At 52.0% G+C, this 18,714-nt stretch overlaps 1 protein-coding gene across 1 annotated transcript in view; it reads right to left on the minus strand.

The window, feature by feature from the left end:
- The window catches only part of ORC1 (origin recognition complex subunit 1), a 113,131-nt gene that overhangs the window by 4,647 nt on the left and 89,770 nt on the right, over nucleotides 1–18,714 (minus strand). The window contains 3 exon segments of the mRNA XM_075320090.1: nucleotides 14,570–14,736; nucleotides 15,732–15,851; nucleotides 16,440–16,589. Of these exon segments, the coding sequence (XP_075176205.1) occupies nucleotides 14,570–14,736; nucleotides 15,732–15,851; nucleotides 16,440–16,589 (437 nt within the window).

Here is an 18,714-nt window from a genome sequence, read left to right on the forward strand (position 1 = left end):
TGTAATCTAGGAGGGTATATAGCCGAGAATCACCAGCGACCGTACAGTACAAAGTATTTGCAAACACAAAATACTCAGTATACAAACGGCACAAGTGGGGGTGAGCCCTTGAGGCTGCTTACCGCCTGCTGAACAGCGGGTATGAGGCCGTAGAATCCCGTGTCTGGGTCTCCCCGTCTCCCCTCTGCAGCTCAGCGTGCAGGCAGGAATGGCTGCCGGCGTTCTGTGAAGAGGGGCGGACCGTGGGCGTGCCACAAACAAAGTGCGGGAAACTGCGTCCTACTGTGCCTGGTGTGAGGGCTGGAGTATGTAAAAAAGACTCCAGCCCTCAGCGCTGATGCTCTGTACAGCGTCCCGCCCTCCTCCTGACTGGCAGGTGCGGAGGCGGGAAACGAACGAACTAGGCCGCAAAAGCCGGGGACTGTAGTAATAAGCGCGGCCGTGATATATGCACGGTCAGCGCGGAAGTCCCCGGCGCACCACAAGTCCCAGCCGCGTCGCAGTCCCAGCGGCCGGCGCGACCGTTCTCCCTGAGTCTACCCACTCAGCTAAGCTGTAGTGAGGAAATGGCACAAGCGCAGCAGCGCTGTTGTCCCCGGCGCACTAACACACCCCAGCAATGCTGCGGTGTGCGCGCGTATGCACGGGGACACAGAGTACCTTGACGGAGCAGGGCCATGTCCCTGACGATACTCAGCTCCATATCCAGCGGCTTCTCCAGGGGCTGCGGATGGAGCACGGTCTCAGTGCCTGGAGACCGGTAAAATCCCACTTCGCCCAGAGCCCTAATGGGGATGGGGAAGGAATCAGCATGTGGGCTCCAGCCTCCGTACCCGCAATGGGTACCTCAACCTTAACAAGCACCGCCGACAGAAAGTGGGGTGAGAAGGGAGCATGCTGGGGGCCCTGTATGGGCCCTCTTTTCTTCCATCCGACATAGTCAGCAGCTGCTGCTGACTAAACAGTGGAGCTATGCGTGCGTGTCTGACCTCCTTCGCACAAAGCAAAAAACTGAGGGACCCGTGCTCCCACGGGGGGGTGTATAGCCAGAAGGGGAGGGGCCTTACACTTTTAAGTGTAGTACTTTGTGCGGCCTCCGGAGGCAGTAGCTATACACCCAATTGTCTGGGTCTCCAAATTAGGAGCGAAAAAGAAAAATTCAATCCGTTAGACAATATCGGAGAACAGAACTGATCAACATGAACAACATGTGCACCCGAAAAACAAATACCCTAAGAAAAAACAGGGCGGGTGCTGGGTCTCCCAATTGGAGCTAGAAGAAAAGGAATTTACGGTAAGTAAACAAAATTCCCTTCTTCTTTTTCGCTCCTAATTGGGAGACCCAGACAATTGGGACGTCCAAAAGCAGTCCCTGGGTGGGTAAAAGAATACCTCGTGATAGGGCTGTCAAGCAGCCCTTTCTTACAGGTGGGCCACCGCCGCCTGAAGGACTTGTCTACCTAGGCTGGCATCCGCCGAAGCGTAGGTATGCACCTGATAATGCTTGGTAAAAGTGTGCAGACTCGACCAGGTAGCCGCCTGGCACACCTGCTGAGCCGTAGCCTGATGCCGTAATGCCCAGGACGCACCCACGGCTCTGGTAGAATGGGCCTTCAGTCCAGATGGAATCGGAAGCCCAGCAGAACGGTAGGTGTGAAGAATTGGTTCCTTGATCCACCGCGCAAGGGTGGATTTGGAAGCTTGCGACCCTTTATGCTGACCAGCGACCAGGATAAAGAGTGCATCCGAACGGCGCATAGGTGCCGTGCGGGAAATGTAGATCCTGAGTGCTCTCACCAGGAACGTGCGTAACCTAGGAAGTCGCGCTAGGCGTTTCTGAAAAAATACGGATAGCGCGGAAACTTGACCTTTAAGGGAGCTAAGCGACAAACCTTTTTCCAACCCAGACTGCAGGAAGGAAAGAAAAATAGGCAATGCAAATGGCCAGGGAGAAAACTCCCTGGGCAGAGCACCAAGATAGGAATATCTTCCACGTCCTGTGGTAGATCTTGGCGGAGGATGGTTTCCTCGCCTGTCTCATGGTGGCAACAACTTCATGAGATAAACCTGAGGTCCCTAGGATCCAGGACTCAATGGCCACACTGTCAGGTTCAGGGCCGCAGAATTCAGATGGAAAAACGGCCCTTGAGACAGCAAGTCTGGACGGTCTGGTAGCGCCCACGGTTGGCCTACCGTGAGATGCCACAGATCCGGGTACCACGACCTCCTTGGCCAGTCTGGAGCGACGAGAATGGCGCGGCGGGAGTCGGACCTGATTTTGCGGAGCACTCTGGGCAACAATGCCAGAGGTGGGAACACATAAGGTAGCTGGAACTGCGACCAATCTTGAACTAAGGCGTCTGCCGCCAGAGCTCGGTGATCGTGAGACCGTGCCATGAAAACCGGGACCTTGTTGTTGTGCCGTGACGCCATCAGGTCGACGTCCGGCATCCCCCAGCGGCGACAGATCTCCTGAACACGTCCGGGTGGAGGGACCATTCTCCTGCGTCCATGCCCTGGCGACTTAGAAAGTCTGCTTCCTAGTTTTCCACGCCTGGGATGTGAACTGCGGATATGGTGGATGCTGTGTCTTCCACCCACGTCAGAATCCGCCGGACTTCCTGGAAGGCTTGCCGACTGCGTGTTCCCCCTTGGTGGTTGATGTACGCCACCGCTGTGGAATTGTCCGACTGAATCCGGATCTGCTTGCCTGCCAGCCACTGTTGGAAGGCTCGCAGGGCAAGACAGACTGCTCTGATTTCCAGAACATTTGATCTGAAGGGTGGACTCTTTCTGAGTCCACGTACCCTGAGCCCTGTGGTGAAGAAACACTGCTCCCCACCCTGATAGGCTCGCATCTGTCGTGACCACCGCCCAGGATGGGGGTAGAAACGACCTTCCTTTTGACAATGAGGTGGGAAGAAGCCACCACCGGAGAGAGTCCTTGGCTGTCTGAGAGAGGGAGACATCCCTGTCGAGGGACGTCGACTTCCCGTCCATTGGCGGAGAATGTCCCATTGTAGAGGGCGCAGATGAAACTGCGCGAAAGGGACTGCTTCCATTGCTGCCACTATTTTCCCTAGGAAAAGCATGAGGCGCCTCAAGGAGTGCGACTGCTCTGAAGAAGAGATTGCACCCCTGTCTGCAGCGAGCACTGCTTGTCCAGTGGAAGCTTCACTATCGCTGAGAGAGTATGAAACTCCATGCCAAGATATGTTAGTGATTGGGTCGGGGTTAGATTTGACTTTGAAAAGTTGACAATCCACCCGAACCTCTGGAGAGTCTTCAGTGCCACGTTCAGACTGTGTTGGCATGCCTCTTGAGAGGGTGCCTTTATCAGCAGATCGTCCAGATACGGGATCACAGAGTGACCCTGTGAGTGCAGGACTGCTACTACTGCTGCCATGACCTTGGTGAAGACCCGAGGGGCTGTTGCCAGCCCGAAAGGAAGCGCTACGAACTGCATGTGTTCGCTTCCTATAACGAAGCGTAGAAAAACGCTGATGCTCTGGCGCAATCGGTACGTGGAGATAAGCATCCTTGATGTCTATTGATGCTAGGAAATCTCCTTGAGACATTGAGGCGATGACGGAGCGGAGAGATTCCATCCGGAATCTCCTGATTTTTACGTGTTTGTTGAGCAACTTTAGATCCAGGACGGGACGAAACGACCCGTCTTTCTTTGGCACCACAAACAAATTGGAGTAAAAACCGTGACCTTGTTCCTGAAGAGGAACGGAAGTCACCACTCCTTCCGCCTTTAGAGCGGCCACCGCCTGCAGCAGAGCATCGGCCCGGTCGGGCGGTGGAGACGTTCTGACGAAACGAGTTGGAGGACGAGAGCTGAACTCTATCCTGTACCCGTGAAACAGAATGTCCCTCACCCAACGGTCTTTGACCTGTGATAGCCAAATGTCGGCAAAGCGGGAGAGCCTGCCACCGACCGAGGATGCGGAAAGAGGAGACTGAGAGTCATGAGGAAGCCGTCTTGGTAACGGTTCTTCCTGCTGTCTTTTTTGGGCGTGATTGAGTCCGCCAAGAATCTGAGCCTCTCTGATCCTTTTGAGTCCTCTTGGACGAGGAGAATTGGGACCTGCCTGAGCCTCGAAAGGACCGAAAACCAGACTGACCCCTCCTTTGTTGGGGTTTGTTTTGTCTGTGTTGAGGTAAGGATGAATCCTTACCCTTGGAGTGTTTAATGATTTCATCCAAACGCTCACCAAACAATCGGTCACGAGAAAAAAGCAAACTGGTTAAGCACTTCTTGGAAGCAGAATCTGCCTTCCATTCTCTCAACCATAGGGCTCTGCGTAAAACCACGGAGTTGGTTGACGCCACCGCCGTACGGCTCGTAGAGTCTAGGACAGCATTAATCGCGTAAGACGCGAATGCAGACATTTGAGAGGTCAATGGTGCCACCTGCGGAGCGGATGTACGTGTGACTGAGTCGACTTGCATAAGCCCAGCTGAAATAGCTTGGAGTGCCCATACGGCTGCGAATGCTGGCGCCAACGACGCTCCAATAGCTTCATAGATGGATTTCAACCAGAGCTCCATCTGACTATCAGTGGCATCTTTAAGTGCCGCTCCATCTTCTACTGCAACTAAGGATCTAGCTGCAAGCCTGGAGATTGGAGGGTCCACCTTGGGACACTGGGTCCAGCCCTTGACCACGTCAGGGGGGAAAGGATAGCGTATCTTTAAGCCGTTTGGAAAACTGCTTATCAGGATAAGCGTGGGGTTTCTGGATTGCGTCTCTAAAGTCAGCGTGGTCCAGAAAAGAGCTTAATTTACGCTTGGGATATCTGAAATGGAATTTCTCCTGCTGTGAAGCTGACTCCTCCGCAGGAGGAGCTGGCGGAGAAATATCTAACATCTTACTGATGGACGCTATAAGATCATTCACTATGGCGTCACCATCCGGTGTATCCAGATTGAGAGCGGTCCCAGGATCAGAATCCTGGTCAGTTACATCCGCCTCATCACCCATAGATTCATCCCGCTGGGATCCTGACCAGTGAGATGAAGTTGAGGGCCCCTCATAGCGAGCCCGTTTAGGTTATCTGGGACTGTCGTCCGAGTCAGAGTCGTCACCCTGGGGTGCGTGTAACACCCCCGGAGCACGGAAGTGTTCCAGCTGAGGGGGACCAGGGAGCAATGATTCAACAGTGTCCGTGGTCTGAGTTACTGGTCTAGACTGCAATGTTTCAAGAATTTTAGACATAGTCAGACAATCTGTCAGCAAAAGCTGCAAACTCCGTTCCTGTCACCTGGACAGCATTCACAGGTGGTACACCCTGGGTCACGTCTAGCAGAGGCCCCGGCTGTGTCACAGGGACCGAGCACTGCACACAATGGGGGTCAGTGGAACCTGCCGGTAGAGCAGCCCCACATGCGGTACAGGCAGCATATAACGTCTGTGCCTTGGCACCCTTGCGTTTTGCGGACGACATGCTGTTGCCTCCTTGTAATCTAGGAGGGTATATAGCCGAGAACACCAGCGACTGTACAGTGTCAGTATTTGCAAACACAAAATACCAGGTACACAAACGGCACAAGTGGGGGTGAGCCCTTGAGGGCTGCTTACCGCCCGCTGAACAGCGGGTATGAGGCCGTAGAATCCCGTGTCTGGGTCTCCCCGTCTCCCCTCTGCAGCTCAGCGTGCAGGCAGGAATGGCTGCCGGCGTCCTGTGAAGAGGGGCGGACCGTGGGCGTGCCACAGACCAAAGTGCGGGAAACTGCGTCCCCCTGTGCCTAGTGTGAGGGCTGGAGTATGTAAAAAAGACTCCAGCCCTCAGCGCTGATGGTCTGTACAGCGTCCCGCCCTCCTCCTGACTGGCAGGTGCGGAGGCGGGAACGAAACGAACTAGGCCGCAAAAGCCGGGGACTGTAGCAACAAGCGCGGCCGTGATATATGCATGGCCAGCGCGGAAGTCCCCGGCGCACCACAAGTCCCAGCCGTGTAGCAGTGCGACTGACCCCGGCGGCCGGCGCGACCGTTCGCCCTGGTCTACCCACTCAGCCGAGCTGTAGTGAGGAAATGGCACAAGCGCAGCAGCGCTGATGTCCCCGGCGCACTAACACACCCAGCAATGCTGCGGTGTGCGCGCGTATGCACGGGGACACAGAGTACCTTGACGGAGCAGGGCCATGTCCCTGACGATACTCAGCTCCATATCCAGCGGCTTCTCCAGGGGCTGCGGATGGAGCACGGTCTCAGTGCCTGGAGACCGGTAAAGTCCCACTTCACCCAGAGCCCTAATGGGGATGGGGAAGGAATCAGCATGTGGGCTCCAGCCTCCGTACCCACAATGGGTACCTCAACCTTAACAAACACCGCCGACAGAAAGTGGGGTGAGAAGGGAGCATGCTGGGGGCCCTAGTATGGGCCCTCTTTTCTTCCATCCGACATAGTCAGCAGCTGCTGCTGACTAAACAGTGGAGCTATGCGTGCGTGTCTGACCTCCTTCGCACAAAGCAAAAAACTGGGGGACCCGTGCTCCCACGGGGGGGTGTATAGCCAGAAGGGGAGGGGCCTTACACTTTTAAGTGTAGTACTTTGTGCGGCCTCCGGAGGCAGTAGCTATACACCCAATTGTCTGGGTCTCCCAATTAGGAGCGAAAAAGAAAATAAAAAAAAAATAAATAAAAAAAAAAAAAAAAAAAAAAAAGCACACGGATGGCTGGCAAGTACAAACAAAAAAAAAACCACAACAAAAAAACTGCCCACTTTTCAGGATGAGAATGTAACAGATTTTACATATGCTTGTGTGACTGCCCCCAGTATATCTGTTGCATCTTCTGCTCTGACTGCTTAAAAAATGCTTTATTACATAGCAAAGATATCCCCACCGATTCATGAGAATAGGTTCCCTAATCCCTTCACCACCTGGTCATTTTCTGTTCTACTTCTTCCAAAAGCCATAACTCTTTTATTCTCCCGCTGATATAGCCATATGATGGCCTGTTTTTTTGCAGAATGAGTTGTACTTTTGAATGAAATAATTACTATATAGTGTACTAGAAGAAGAAAAAAAAATATTCATGATATGGTAAAACTGAGCAAACAGGACGATTCTATAGGTCAGCACGAGATTGTAGATACCAAACGTATAGCTTTTCTTTTATTTAATTGGTGAAAAAAAAAAAAAAAATTTGTATAAACTTAACTTAAACTTAACATTTCCCTTTTTTGCCATCTTGGGCTGTGTGAGCACTTATTTTTTTGCTGAGCTGACGTTTTTTCTCCTTATTTTGGTGTACATTTCATGTCGTGATCGCCTCTTGTTGCATTTTATTGCAGTGTTGCAGCTGCCAAAAAGAAGGGAATTTTGTTTACTTACCGTAAATTCCTTTTCTTCTAGCTCCAATTGGGAGACCCAGACAGTGGGTGTATAGCTACTGCCTCTGGAGGCCGCACAAAGAACTACACTTAAAAGTGTAAGGCCCCTCCCCTTCTGGCTATACACCCTCCCGTAGGAGTACGGATTCCTCAGTTTTAGTACCAAAGCAAGAAGGAGGAAAGCCAATAACAGTTTCAAAAACAAATTCAATCCGATAACAAGATCGGAGAACTTAAGAAACAACATGAACAACATGTGCACCCGAAAAACGAAACCCTAAGAACAAATAGGGCGGGTGCTGGGTCTCCCAATTGGAGCTAGAAGAAAAGGAATTTACGGTAAGTAAACAAAATTCCCTTCTTCTTTTTCGCTCCTAATTGGGAGACCCAGACAGTGGGACGTCCAAAAGCAGTCCCTGGGTGGGTAAAAAGATACCACATGAACGGGCTGTCAGACAGCCTCTTCCTACAGGTGGGCCACCGCCGCCTGAAGGACCTGTCTACCTAGGCTGGCATCTGCCGAAGCGTAGGTATGCACTTGATAGTGTTTGGTAAACGTGTGCAGACTCGACCAGGTAGCCGCCTGGCACACTTGCTGAGCCGTAGCCTGATGCCGCAATGCCCAGGACGCACCCACGGCTCTGGTAGAATGGGCCTTCAGTCCAGATGGAATCGGAAGCCCAGCAGAACGGTATGTGTGAAGAATTGGTTCCTTGATCCACCGCGCCAGGGTGGATTTGGAAGCTTGCGATCCCTTATGCTGACCAGCGACTAGGACAAAGAGCGCATCAGAACGGCGTAGAGACGCCGTGCGAGAAATGTAAATCCTGAGTGCTCTCACCAGGTCCAACAGATGTAAACCCTTTTCAAATTGGTGAACTGGATGCGGACACAAAGATGGCAAAGTGATATCCTGATTGAGATGAAAGGAAGAAACCACCTTGGGAGAAAACTCTGGAATTGGACGCAGTACTACCTTGTCTTGGCGAAACACCAGGAAGGGAGATTTGCAAGATAACGCCGCTAGCTCGGACACTCTTCGAAGAGACGTGACCGCCACAAGAAAAACTACCTTTTGTGAAAGCCGAGAAAGGGGAACCTCTTTCAAAGGCTTGAAAGGCGGCTTCTGGAGAGCAATGAGAACCTTGTTCAGATCCCAGGGTTCCAATGGCCGTCTGTAAGGAGGAACGATATGACAAACTCCTTGGAGAAACGTGCGTACTTTAGAAAGCCGTGCCAAGCGCTTCTGAAAGAATACGGATAGCGCGGAGACTTGACCCTTAAGCGAGCTAAGCGACAAACCTTTTTCCAACCCAGACTGCAGGAAGGAAAGAAAAATTGGCAATGCAAATGGCCAGGGAGAAAACCCTTGAGCCAAGCACCACGCTAAGAATATCTTCCACGTCCTGTGATAGATCTTAGCTGAGGATGGTTTTCTAGCCTGTCTCATTGTGGCAACCACTTCATGAGATAAACTTGAGGCCGCTAGGATCCAGGACTCAATGGCCACACAGTCAGGTTCAGGGCCGCAGAATTCAGATGGAAAAACGGCCCTTGAGACAGCAAATCTGGACGGTTTGGTAGTGTCCACGGTTGGCCTACCGTGAGATGCCACAGATCCGGGTACCACGACCTTCTTGGCCAATCTGGAGCGACGAGTATGGCTCGATGGCAGTCGGACTTGATTTTCCGGAGAACTCTGGGTAACAATGCTAGAGGTGGGAACACATAGGGGAGTCGGAATTGCGACCAATCCTGAACCAAGGCGTCTGCCGCCAGCGCTCGGTGATCGTGAGACCGTGCCATGAAAACTGGGACCTTGTTGTTGTGCCGTGACGCCATCAGATCGACGTCCGGCGTCCCCCAGCGGCAACAGATCTGCTGAAACACGTCCGGGTGAAGGGACCATTCTCCTGCGTCCATGCCCTGGCGACTGAGAAAGTCTGCTTCCCAGTTTTCCACGCCTGGGATGTGAACTGCGGATATGGTGGACGCTCTGCTTTCCACCCACGTCAAAATCCGCTGGACTTCTTGAAAAGCTTGGCGACTGCGTGTTCCCCCTTGGTGGTTGATGTACGCCACCGCCGTGGAATTGTCCGACTGAATCCGAATCTGCTTGCCTTCCAGCCATTGTTGGAAGGCTCGCAGGGCAAGATAGATTGCTCTGATTTCCAGAACATTGATCTGCAGGGTGGACTCTTCCTGAGTCCACGTCCCCTGAGCCCTGTGGTGGAGAAACACCGCTCCCCACCCTGATAGGCTCGCATCCGTCGTGACCACTGCCCAGGACGGGGGAAGGAACGACTTTCCCTGTGACAATGAGGTGGGGAGAAGCCACCAACGCAGAGAGTCCTTGGCAGTCTGAGAGAGGGAGACAGTCCTGTCGAGGGACGTCGATTTCCCATCCCATTGGCGTAGAATGTCCCATTGTAGAGGGCGCAGATGAAACTGCGCGAACGGGACTGCCTCCATTGCTGCTACCATCTTTCCTAGGAAATGCATGAGGCGCCTCAGTGAGTGCGACTGGCTCTGAAGGAGAGATTGCACTCCAGTCCGTAGCGAGCACTGCTTGTCCAGTGGAAGCCTCACTATCGCTGAGAGAGTATGAAACTCCATGCCAAGATAAGTCAGAGATTGGGTCGGGGTTAGATGAGACTTTGGAAAGTTGATAATCCACCCGAAACTCTGGAGAGTGTCTAGTGCCACCTTCAGACTGTGTTGGCATGCCTCTTGAGAGGGTGCCTTTATAAGCAGGTCGTCTAGATACGGGATGACCGAGTGACCCTGCGAGTGCAGAACAGCTACTACTGCTGCCATGACTTTGGTGAAGACCCGGGGGGCTGTTGCCAGACCGAAAGGTAACGCTACGAACTGTAGGTGTTCGTCGTGTATGACGAAGCGTAGGAAACGCTGATGCTCTGGTGCAATCGGCACGTGGAGATACGCATCTTTGATATCTATTGATGCTAGAAAATCTCCTTGAGACATTGAGGCTATGACGGAGCGTAGGGATTCCATCCGGAACCTCCTGACTTTTACGTGTCTGTTGAGCAACTTTAGATCCAGGACGGGTCGATACGATCCGTCCTTTTTTGGGACCACAAACAGATTGGAGTAAAAACCGTGACCTTGTTCCTGAAGAGGGACAGAGGTCACCACTCCTTCCGCCTTTAGAGCGGCCACCGCCTGCAACAGAGCATCGGCTCGGTCTGGTGGTGGAGAAGTTCTGAAGAAACGAGTTGGCGGACGAGAACTGAACTCTATCCTGTACCCGTGAGACAGAATATCCCTCACCCAACGGTCTTTGACGCGTGACAGCCAAATGTCGCCAAAGTGGGAAAGCCTCCCACCGACCGCGGGTGTGGGAATCGGAGACCGCAAGTCAGGAGGACGCCGTCTTGGCAACGGTTCCTCCGGCTGTCCTTTTTGGGCGTGACTGAGACCTCCAAGAATCTGAGCGTCTCTGGTCTTTTTGAGTCTTTTTTGACGAGGCGAATTGGGACCTGCCCGGTCCTCGAAAGGACCGATAACCAGACTGACCCTTCCTCTGTTGGGGTTTGTTTTGTCTGTGTTGCGGTAAGGATGAGTCCTTACCCTTGGAGTGTTTGATGATTTCATCCAAACGCTCTCCAAACAATCGGTCACGAGAAAAAGGCAAATTGGTTAAGCACTTCTTGGAATGAGAATCTGCTTTCCAATGTCTCAACCACAGGGCCCTACGCAAAACAACGGAGTTGGCTGACGCCACTGCCGTGCGGCTTGTAGCGTCAAGAACAGCATTAATCGCGTACGACGCGAATGCCGCCATTTGCGAGGTCAATGGTGCTACCTGCGGGGCAAATGCACGTGTGACTGAGTCGACTCGCGCAAGCCCGGCTGAGATAGCTTGGAGTGCCCATACGGCCGCAAAAGAAGGCGCTAATGACGCTCCAATCGCTTCATAGATGGATTTCAGCCAGAGCTCCATCTGCCTGTCAGTGGCATCTTTAAGTGCCGCTCCATCTTCAACTGCAACCAAGGATCTAGCTGCAAGCCTGGAAATTGGAGGATCCACTTTTGGACACTGGGTCCAACCCTTGACCACCTCAGGGGGAAAAGGGTAGCGTGTATCTTTAAGCCGTTTAGGAAAACGCCTTTCAGGATAAGCGTGGGGTTTCTGGATTGCGTCTCTAAAGTCAGCGTGGTCCAGAAAAGTGCTTAATGTACGCTTAGGGTATCTGAAATGGATTCTCTCGTGCTGCGAAGCTGACTCCTCTACAAGAGGAGCTGGTGGGGAAATATTTAACATCTTATTGATGTTAAATATAAGATCATTAACTATGGCGTCACCATCTGGTGTATCTAGATTGAGAGCGGTCCCAGGATCAGAATCCTGATCAGTTACGTCCGCCTCATCACCCATAGATTCATCTCGCTGGGATCCTGACCATTGAGATGAATGTGAAGGCCCGTCATAGCGAGCCCGCTTAGGCTGCCCGGGGCCATCGTCCGAGTCAGAGTCTTCACCCTGAGGTGTATATGCCCGTCCCGGAGCTTGGAGCTGAGGGGGACCAGGGGGCAATGATTGCACAGAGTCCGTGGCCTGAAGTACAGGCCTAGCTCGCAATGTGTCAAGAATTTGTGACATAGTGAGAGACATTCTGTCAGCAAAAGCTGCAAACTCAGTTCCTGTCACCTGGACAGCATTCACAGGTGGTACACCCTGGGTCACGTCCAGCAGAGGTCCCGACTGTGCAAGCGCCGCAGGGGCCGAGCACTGCACACAATGGGGGTCCGTGGAGCCTGCCGGTAGAAAAGTCCCACATGCGGTGCAGGAAGCATATAATGTCTGTGCCTTGGCACCCTTGCGTTTTACGGACGACATGCTGCTGGCTCTCTGCAATGTGAGAGAGTCTATAGCCAAAGGGCGACCAGCGCTATGTAATACCAAGTATTTGTAGAAACAAAATACTAAGAATACTACTGGCACAAGAGGGGGTGAGCCCTGAGGGCTGCTTACCGCCCGCTGAATAGCGGGTAAGAGGCGCAGAATTCCTTGTCTGGGTCTCCCCGGCTCCCCTCTGCAGCTCAGCGTGTCAGCAGGAATGGCTGCCGGCGTCTGTGGAGAGGGGCGGTCCGTGGGAGTTCCCAAACAAAAGTGCGGGAAACAGTGTCCCCTCTGTGCCGATTGTGAGGGCTGGAGTATGTAAAAACGACTCCAGCCCTCGGCGCTGATGCACTGGCCAGCGTCCCGCCCCTCTCCTGACTGGCAGGTCTGGGGGCGGGAACGAACGGAAGCAGGCCGCAAAAGCCGGGGACTCGAGTTATCAGCGCGGCCGCCGTAAAAGCGCGGGCCGCGCTGAAGTCCCCGGCGCACCACAAGTGCCAGCCACGCCGCAGTCCCAGCGGCCGGCGTGACCGATTCCCAGAAGTGGCCAGCGTCCCGCCCCTCTCCTGACTGGCAGGTCTGGGGGCGGGAACGAACGGAAGCAGGCCGCAAAAGCCGGGGACTCGAGTTATCAGCGCGGCCGCCGTAAAAGCGCGGGCCGCGCTGAAGTCCCCGGCGCACCACAAGTGCCAGCCGCGCCGCAGTCCCAGCGGCCGGCGCGACCGATTCCCAGAAGTGTGCCTGCTTCAGCGAAGCTGAATGAGGCCATGGCACAAGCGCCGTAGCGCTGATGTCCCCCGGCGCACTACAACACCCAGCATGCTGCGGTGTGAGCGCCAAATGCACGGGGACACAGAGTACCTTGAGGAAGCAGGGCCATGTCCCTGATGTACTCCGCTCCATCCAGCATCTTCTCCAGGGGCTGTAGATGGAGCACGGTCTCAGTGCCTGGAGACCAGTAAATCCCACTTCACCCAGAGCCCTGTAAAAAGGGATGGGGAAGGAATCAGCATGTGGGCTCCTGCCGCCGTACCCGCAATGGGTACCTCAACCTTACAAACACCTCCGACATACAGTGGGGTGAGAAGGGAGCATGCTGGGAGCCCTGTATGGGCCCTCTTTTCTTCCATCCGACATAGTCAGCAGCTGCTGCTGACTAAAAACAATGGAGCTATGCGTGCGTGTCTGACCTCCTGCGCACAAAGCTAAAACTGAGGAATCCGTACTCCTACGGGAGGGTGTATAGCCAGAAGGGGAGGGGCCTTACACTTTTAAGTGTAGTTCTTTGTGCGGCCTCCAGAGGCAGTAGCTATACACCCACTGTCTGGGTCTCCCAATTAGGAGCGAAAAAGAAATATTTGTGGACTTTTGTTTCTTTTTGGTTTTTTTCCGTTACACGGTTTACCCATCGGATTAGTTTATTTTATATTTTGATAGATTGGAAGTTTCTGAACGCAGGGGATACCAAATGCGTATGTATTGTTTTTTTTTTTTAAAACTTTTTTCTCACTTTTTAATTGTATTTGCTAGTGAATTGAAGCTGAGATCATCTGATCACTTGTGCTGTACACAGCAGGGCATCAGCCAATGGGAACTTGGAATGCCGCGCTCCCCGCAAGCACAGGATAAATCGCGTTAAGAGACTGACAGCGAGATTTAACTGGTTAACAGATGCGATTGGATCTAAGATCCACCGGTGGCTGTTAGAGGCATATGTCTGCTCATCAGATCAGCTGACATGTGCAGGGAAAGATGCAGGCTCAGTATGTGAGCCCGCAACAAAGGCAGGGACATGGCCTTATTTGTACCAGTACGTCTAAGGCTATGTGCGCACGTGTGCGTATTACATGCAGTTACGCTGCGCTTTGTAGCGCAGCGTAACTGCATGCGTCCTGCGTCCCCAGCATAATCTATGGAGATTGTGCAGGGGCCATGCGCACGTGGCGTCTTAGAGCGCAGTGCTTCGGCTGCTGCCCGAAGCGGGCGTTCTAAGAAGTGACATGTCACTTCTTCCGTGCACTTTGCCGGCAGCCCCTGCTCTGTCTATGGCAGGAGCTGCATGCAGAGCGCACGTTCTCACCGGCACCATGCGCTTCAGAATGGAGCTTTTCAGCTGCGCTCTGAAGCGCACCTTTTAGGTGCGGTGCAGAGCGCACACGTGCGCACATAGCCCAAGGTTGTGAAGGGGTTAAATTTAGCGACAGATATGCAGCCTCACTACATAGTTAACTTTGGGATCGGCTCTCGATTGATTGGATCTTTGGCAATCATATTTATTGGAATCCCTGGCAATATTTCAATATAGTGAAGTGTAAGGCTGGCGGCTGTGAGAGTTTTCCCAACTTTGGACGTGATCATACCTAATAGCCATAACATAGGGAGAGGAGAACATCTCATCCAGCGCCTCTATGACGTGAGGCATTTTTACCAGGGACCATTCACCCTTTTTGCTGGAGAACTCGCAGATCTCTGTTGCTCTACGACAGATGTCCAGACATCGACGCGCGTCACCAGACAGAGCAGCCACCTGAGGAATATCAATAAGAAGGTTACATGTAGTGACCATAAGTGTAAAGGGTGCTTTACACGCTGCGACATCGCTAACGATATATCGTCGGGGTCACGGTGTTTGTGACGCACATCCGGCGTCATTAGCGACATCGTTGCATGTAACACCTATGAGCGACCTTAAACGATCGCAAAAGAGACGTCGTTCACTTACCAAAAATCGTTGCCTATTCAGTAGCGAGGTTGTTTGTCGAAACTGCGGCACCACACATTGCTATGTGTGACACCGCAGGAACGAGCAACATCCTCATACCTGTCGTCGCCAGCAATGAGGAAGGAGGTGGGCGGGATGTTCGTCCTGCTCATCTCCGCCCTTCCGCTTCTATTGGACGGCTGCCGTGTGACGTCGCTGTGACGCCCCCTTAGAAAGGAGGCGGTTTGCCGGCCACAGCGATGTCACAGGGAAGGTAAGTCTGTGTGACGAGTGTAAGCAATGTTGTATGCCATTGCCACGGGCAGCGATTTGCCCGTGACACACAACAGACGGGGGCGGGTACGCTCGCTAGCGAGATTGCAGCGTGTTAAGTACCCTTAAGAGGTCACATTGCAACCACAAAGTTACTGCAAATGTGGCTAAAAAGCTGCAAGAAAAGCCAAAACCTAAATATTTCCGACTTTTTGCAAAACGTTCATGACAATACATAGTGGCCCTGTTCCCTGCATTATGCTGTGATGAGCAGTGGTTTAAGCCAATCCTTGGTGGAGTGACTTGTGTCACCTTATTCCTTGTCACGTAAAAATAAAATCAGTAAGTAGATGCTTTGCTGCTTTAATATATCATCATAAAGTGATGGCACATCCTAGTGATACGGCATCACCTCTTTATTATCAAATATTACTTGCATTGTGATTTATTGATGGATTTTTGTCCAATTTTACTCCATAAACAAGCAGAAAACAAGTCAGGCTCGAGAAAGTAAATGAATTGTATCCACAGGAACTTTCGGTACGAACCTTTCTTGACACCAACTGGATGGCGTCATCCTCAAACGCCTTGACGTGATTTAGCCTCGAAGTTATGATCTGCTGGAGCTGCTTGTGCGTGTACGGCTGGAACGACATTCGGGTAAGACCCTAAAAATAAAAAGAAAGCATCATAATCGTTTCATTGGGGGACAGAGCTCACAGGCCTGTGTCCCCCCAATGAAGACTCAGAGAAAGATTTTACGGTGAGTACACAAAAATCCTATTTTTTCCACAAAGTCGCTTTCTTTAAAAAATACAATGAAAGAAGAAAAACGTAGGTCACAACAACAAAGCCTCTGCATATGTCCTATCAGGGTCTATGGGTACCCAACTCGGACCCCCCATATGTAGGTGGGGGTCTCGACAAGAGCAGCTTTTGTTATGAATGGGATACCAATATAGTCATGTGAATGGCAGCTATCTAATATTATTTCTTCCCTGCAGCCGCTGAAGCAGTACCAAAAGTGGAACCCACATGTCCTACATTGGGACCCCCCCCATGTCTTCACTGTACCTTTATGCTAACAGATGTATTTATAGAGATATATAGGTCTGGGGCATGAGATCTGTGCCACTTATTACATGGGCATACCAAACCATATCTAACCTTACAGATATCTGTGATTGCAAGACGAAATATGTACACGTCATCCTGAAGAGCGCTGAGCATTATAAGAAACAAGTGACATTGCCTACCAGCCTGCTCGCAACCCGATTCATCATTATTCTTTCTGGCAGATCCATCGTGTTAGCAATTGCAAGGACGATGAGTTTTGCGCTTTTTCGTGTCGGCCAGTCAAATATACTGTACATAACGTTTTGTTTCCTGGTCCAAAGCAAGTCCAGCTGGGGAGAAGAAAGACCGAAAGATCAGAGGTAAGACCCATGCAAACTGCTTCTGGACAGCCTTGGAAAATACAAGTCAGACACAACACCAGATTATTTTGTGCAAAACATAAAAACACTTTCATTTTTCTGTGGAAAGGGTGTATCATCAACGGATCCAATGCCCGCTACTTTATCAGTGTGCCACAGCAGCATCCCGGAGAAGAGAGGAGCAAATGTATTCAAGTAGCATTGAATTCTACGCAAATAAGAATCCACATTCTGGAGAGAAGGGAATTTTGTTTACTTACCGTAAATTCCTTTTCTTCTAGCTCCAATTGGGAGACCCAGACAATTGGGTGTATAGCTACTGCCTCCGGAGGCCGCACAAAGTACTACACTTAAAAGTGTAAGGCCCCTCCCCTTCTGGCTATACACCCCCCCGTGGGAGCACGGGTCCCTCAGTTTTAGTGCAAAAGCAAGAAGGAGGAAAGCCAATAACTGTTTCAAAAACAAATTCAATCCGATAGACAATATCGGAGAACACAACTTATCAACATGAACAACATGTGTACCCGAAAAACAAATACCCTAAGAAAAAACCAGGGCGGGTGCTGGGTCTCCCAATTGGAGCTAGAAGAAAAGGAATTTACGGTAAGTAAACAAAATTCCCTTCTTTTTCGCTCCTAATTGGGAGACCCAGACAATTGGGACGTCCAAAAGCAGTCCCTGGGTGGGTAAAAAGAATACCTCGTGATAGGGCTGTCAAGCAGCCCTTTCTTACAGGTGGGCCGCCGCCGCCTGAAGGACTTGTCTACCTAGGCTGGCATCCGCCGAAGCGTAGGTATGCACCTGATAATGCTTGGTAAAAGTGTGCAGACTCGACCAGGTAGCCGCCTGGCACACCTGCTGAGCCGTAGCCTGATGCCGTAATGCCCAGGACGCACCCACGGCTCTGGTAGAATGGGCCTTCAGTCCAGATGGAATCGGAAGCCCAGCAGAACGGTAGGTGTGAAGAATTGGTTCCTTGATCCACCGCGCAAGGGTGGATTTGGAAGCTTGCGACCCTTTGTGCTGACCAGCGACCAGGATAAAGAGTGCATCCGAACGGCGCATAGGCGCCATGCGGGAAATGTAGATCCTGAGTGCTCTCACCAGGTCCAACAGATGCAAACCCTTTTCAAATTGGTGAACTGGATGCGGACACAAGGATGGTAAAGTGATATCCTGATTGAGATGAAAGGAAGATACCACCTTGGGAAGAAACTCTGGTATTGGACGCAGAACTACCTTATCTTGGTGAAACACCAGGAAGGGAGATTTGCAAGATAACGCCGCCAGCTCGGACACTCTCCGAAGAGACGTGACCGCCACTAGAAAAGCCACTTTCTGTGAAAGCCGAAAAAAAGAAATCTCCTTCATAGGCTCGAAAGGCGGCTTCTGGAGAGCAATTAGAACCTTGTTCAGATCCCAGGGTTCCAATGGCCGCTTGTAAGGGGGAACGATATGACAAACCCCTTGCAGGAACGTGCGTACCTTAGGAAGTCGCGCTAGGCGTTTCTGAAAAAATACGGATAGCGCGGAAACTTGACCTTTAAGGGAGCTAAGCGACAAACCTTTTTCCAACCCAGACTGCAGGAAGGAAAGAAAAATAGGCAATGCAAATGGCCAGGGAGAAACTCCCTGGGCAGAGCACCAAGATAGGAATATCTTCCACGTCCTGTGGTAGATCTTGGCGGAGGATGGTTTCCTAGCCTGTCTCATGGTGGCAACAACTTCATGAGATAAACCTGAGGTCCCTAGGATCCAGGACTCAATGGCCACACAGTCAGGTTCAGGGCCGCGGAATTCAGATGGAAAAACGGCCCTTGAGACAGCAAGTCTGGACGGTCTGGTAGCGCCCACGGTTGGCCTACTGTGAGATGCCACAGATCCAGGTACCACGACCTCCTTGGCCAGTCTGGAGCGACGAGAATGGCGCGGCGGCAGTCGGACCTGATTTTGCGGAGCACTCTGGGCAACAATGCCAGAGGTGGGAACACATAAGGTAGCTGGAACTGCGACCAATCTTGAACTAAGGCGTCTGCCGCCAGAGCTCGGTGATCGTGAGACCGTGCCATGAAAACCGGGACCTTGTTGTTGTGCC

This window comes from Anomaloglossus baeobatrachus, chromosome 8, assembly GCF_048569485.1.
Source record: "Anomaloglossus baeobatrachus isolate aAnoBae1 chromosome 8, aAnoBae1.hap1, whole genome shotgun sequence".
Classification (NCBI taxonomy): domain Eukaryota; kingdom Metazoa; phylum Chordata; class Amphibia; order Anura; family Aromobatidae; genus Anomaloglossus; species Anomaloglossus baeobatrachus.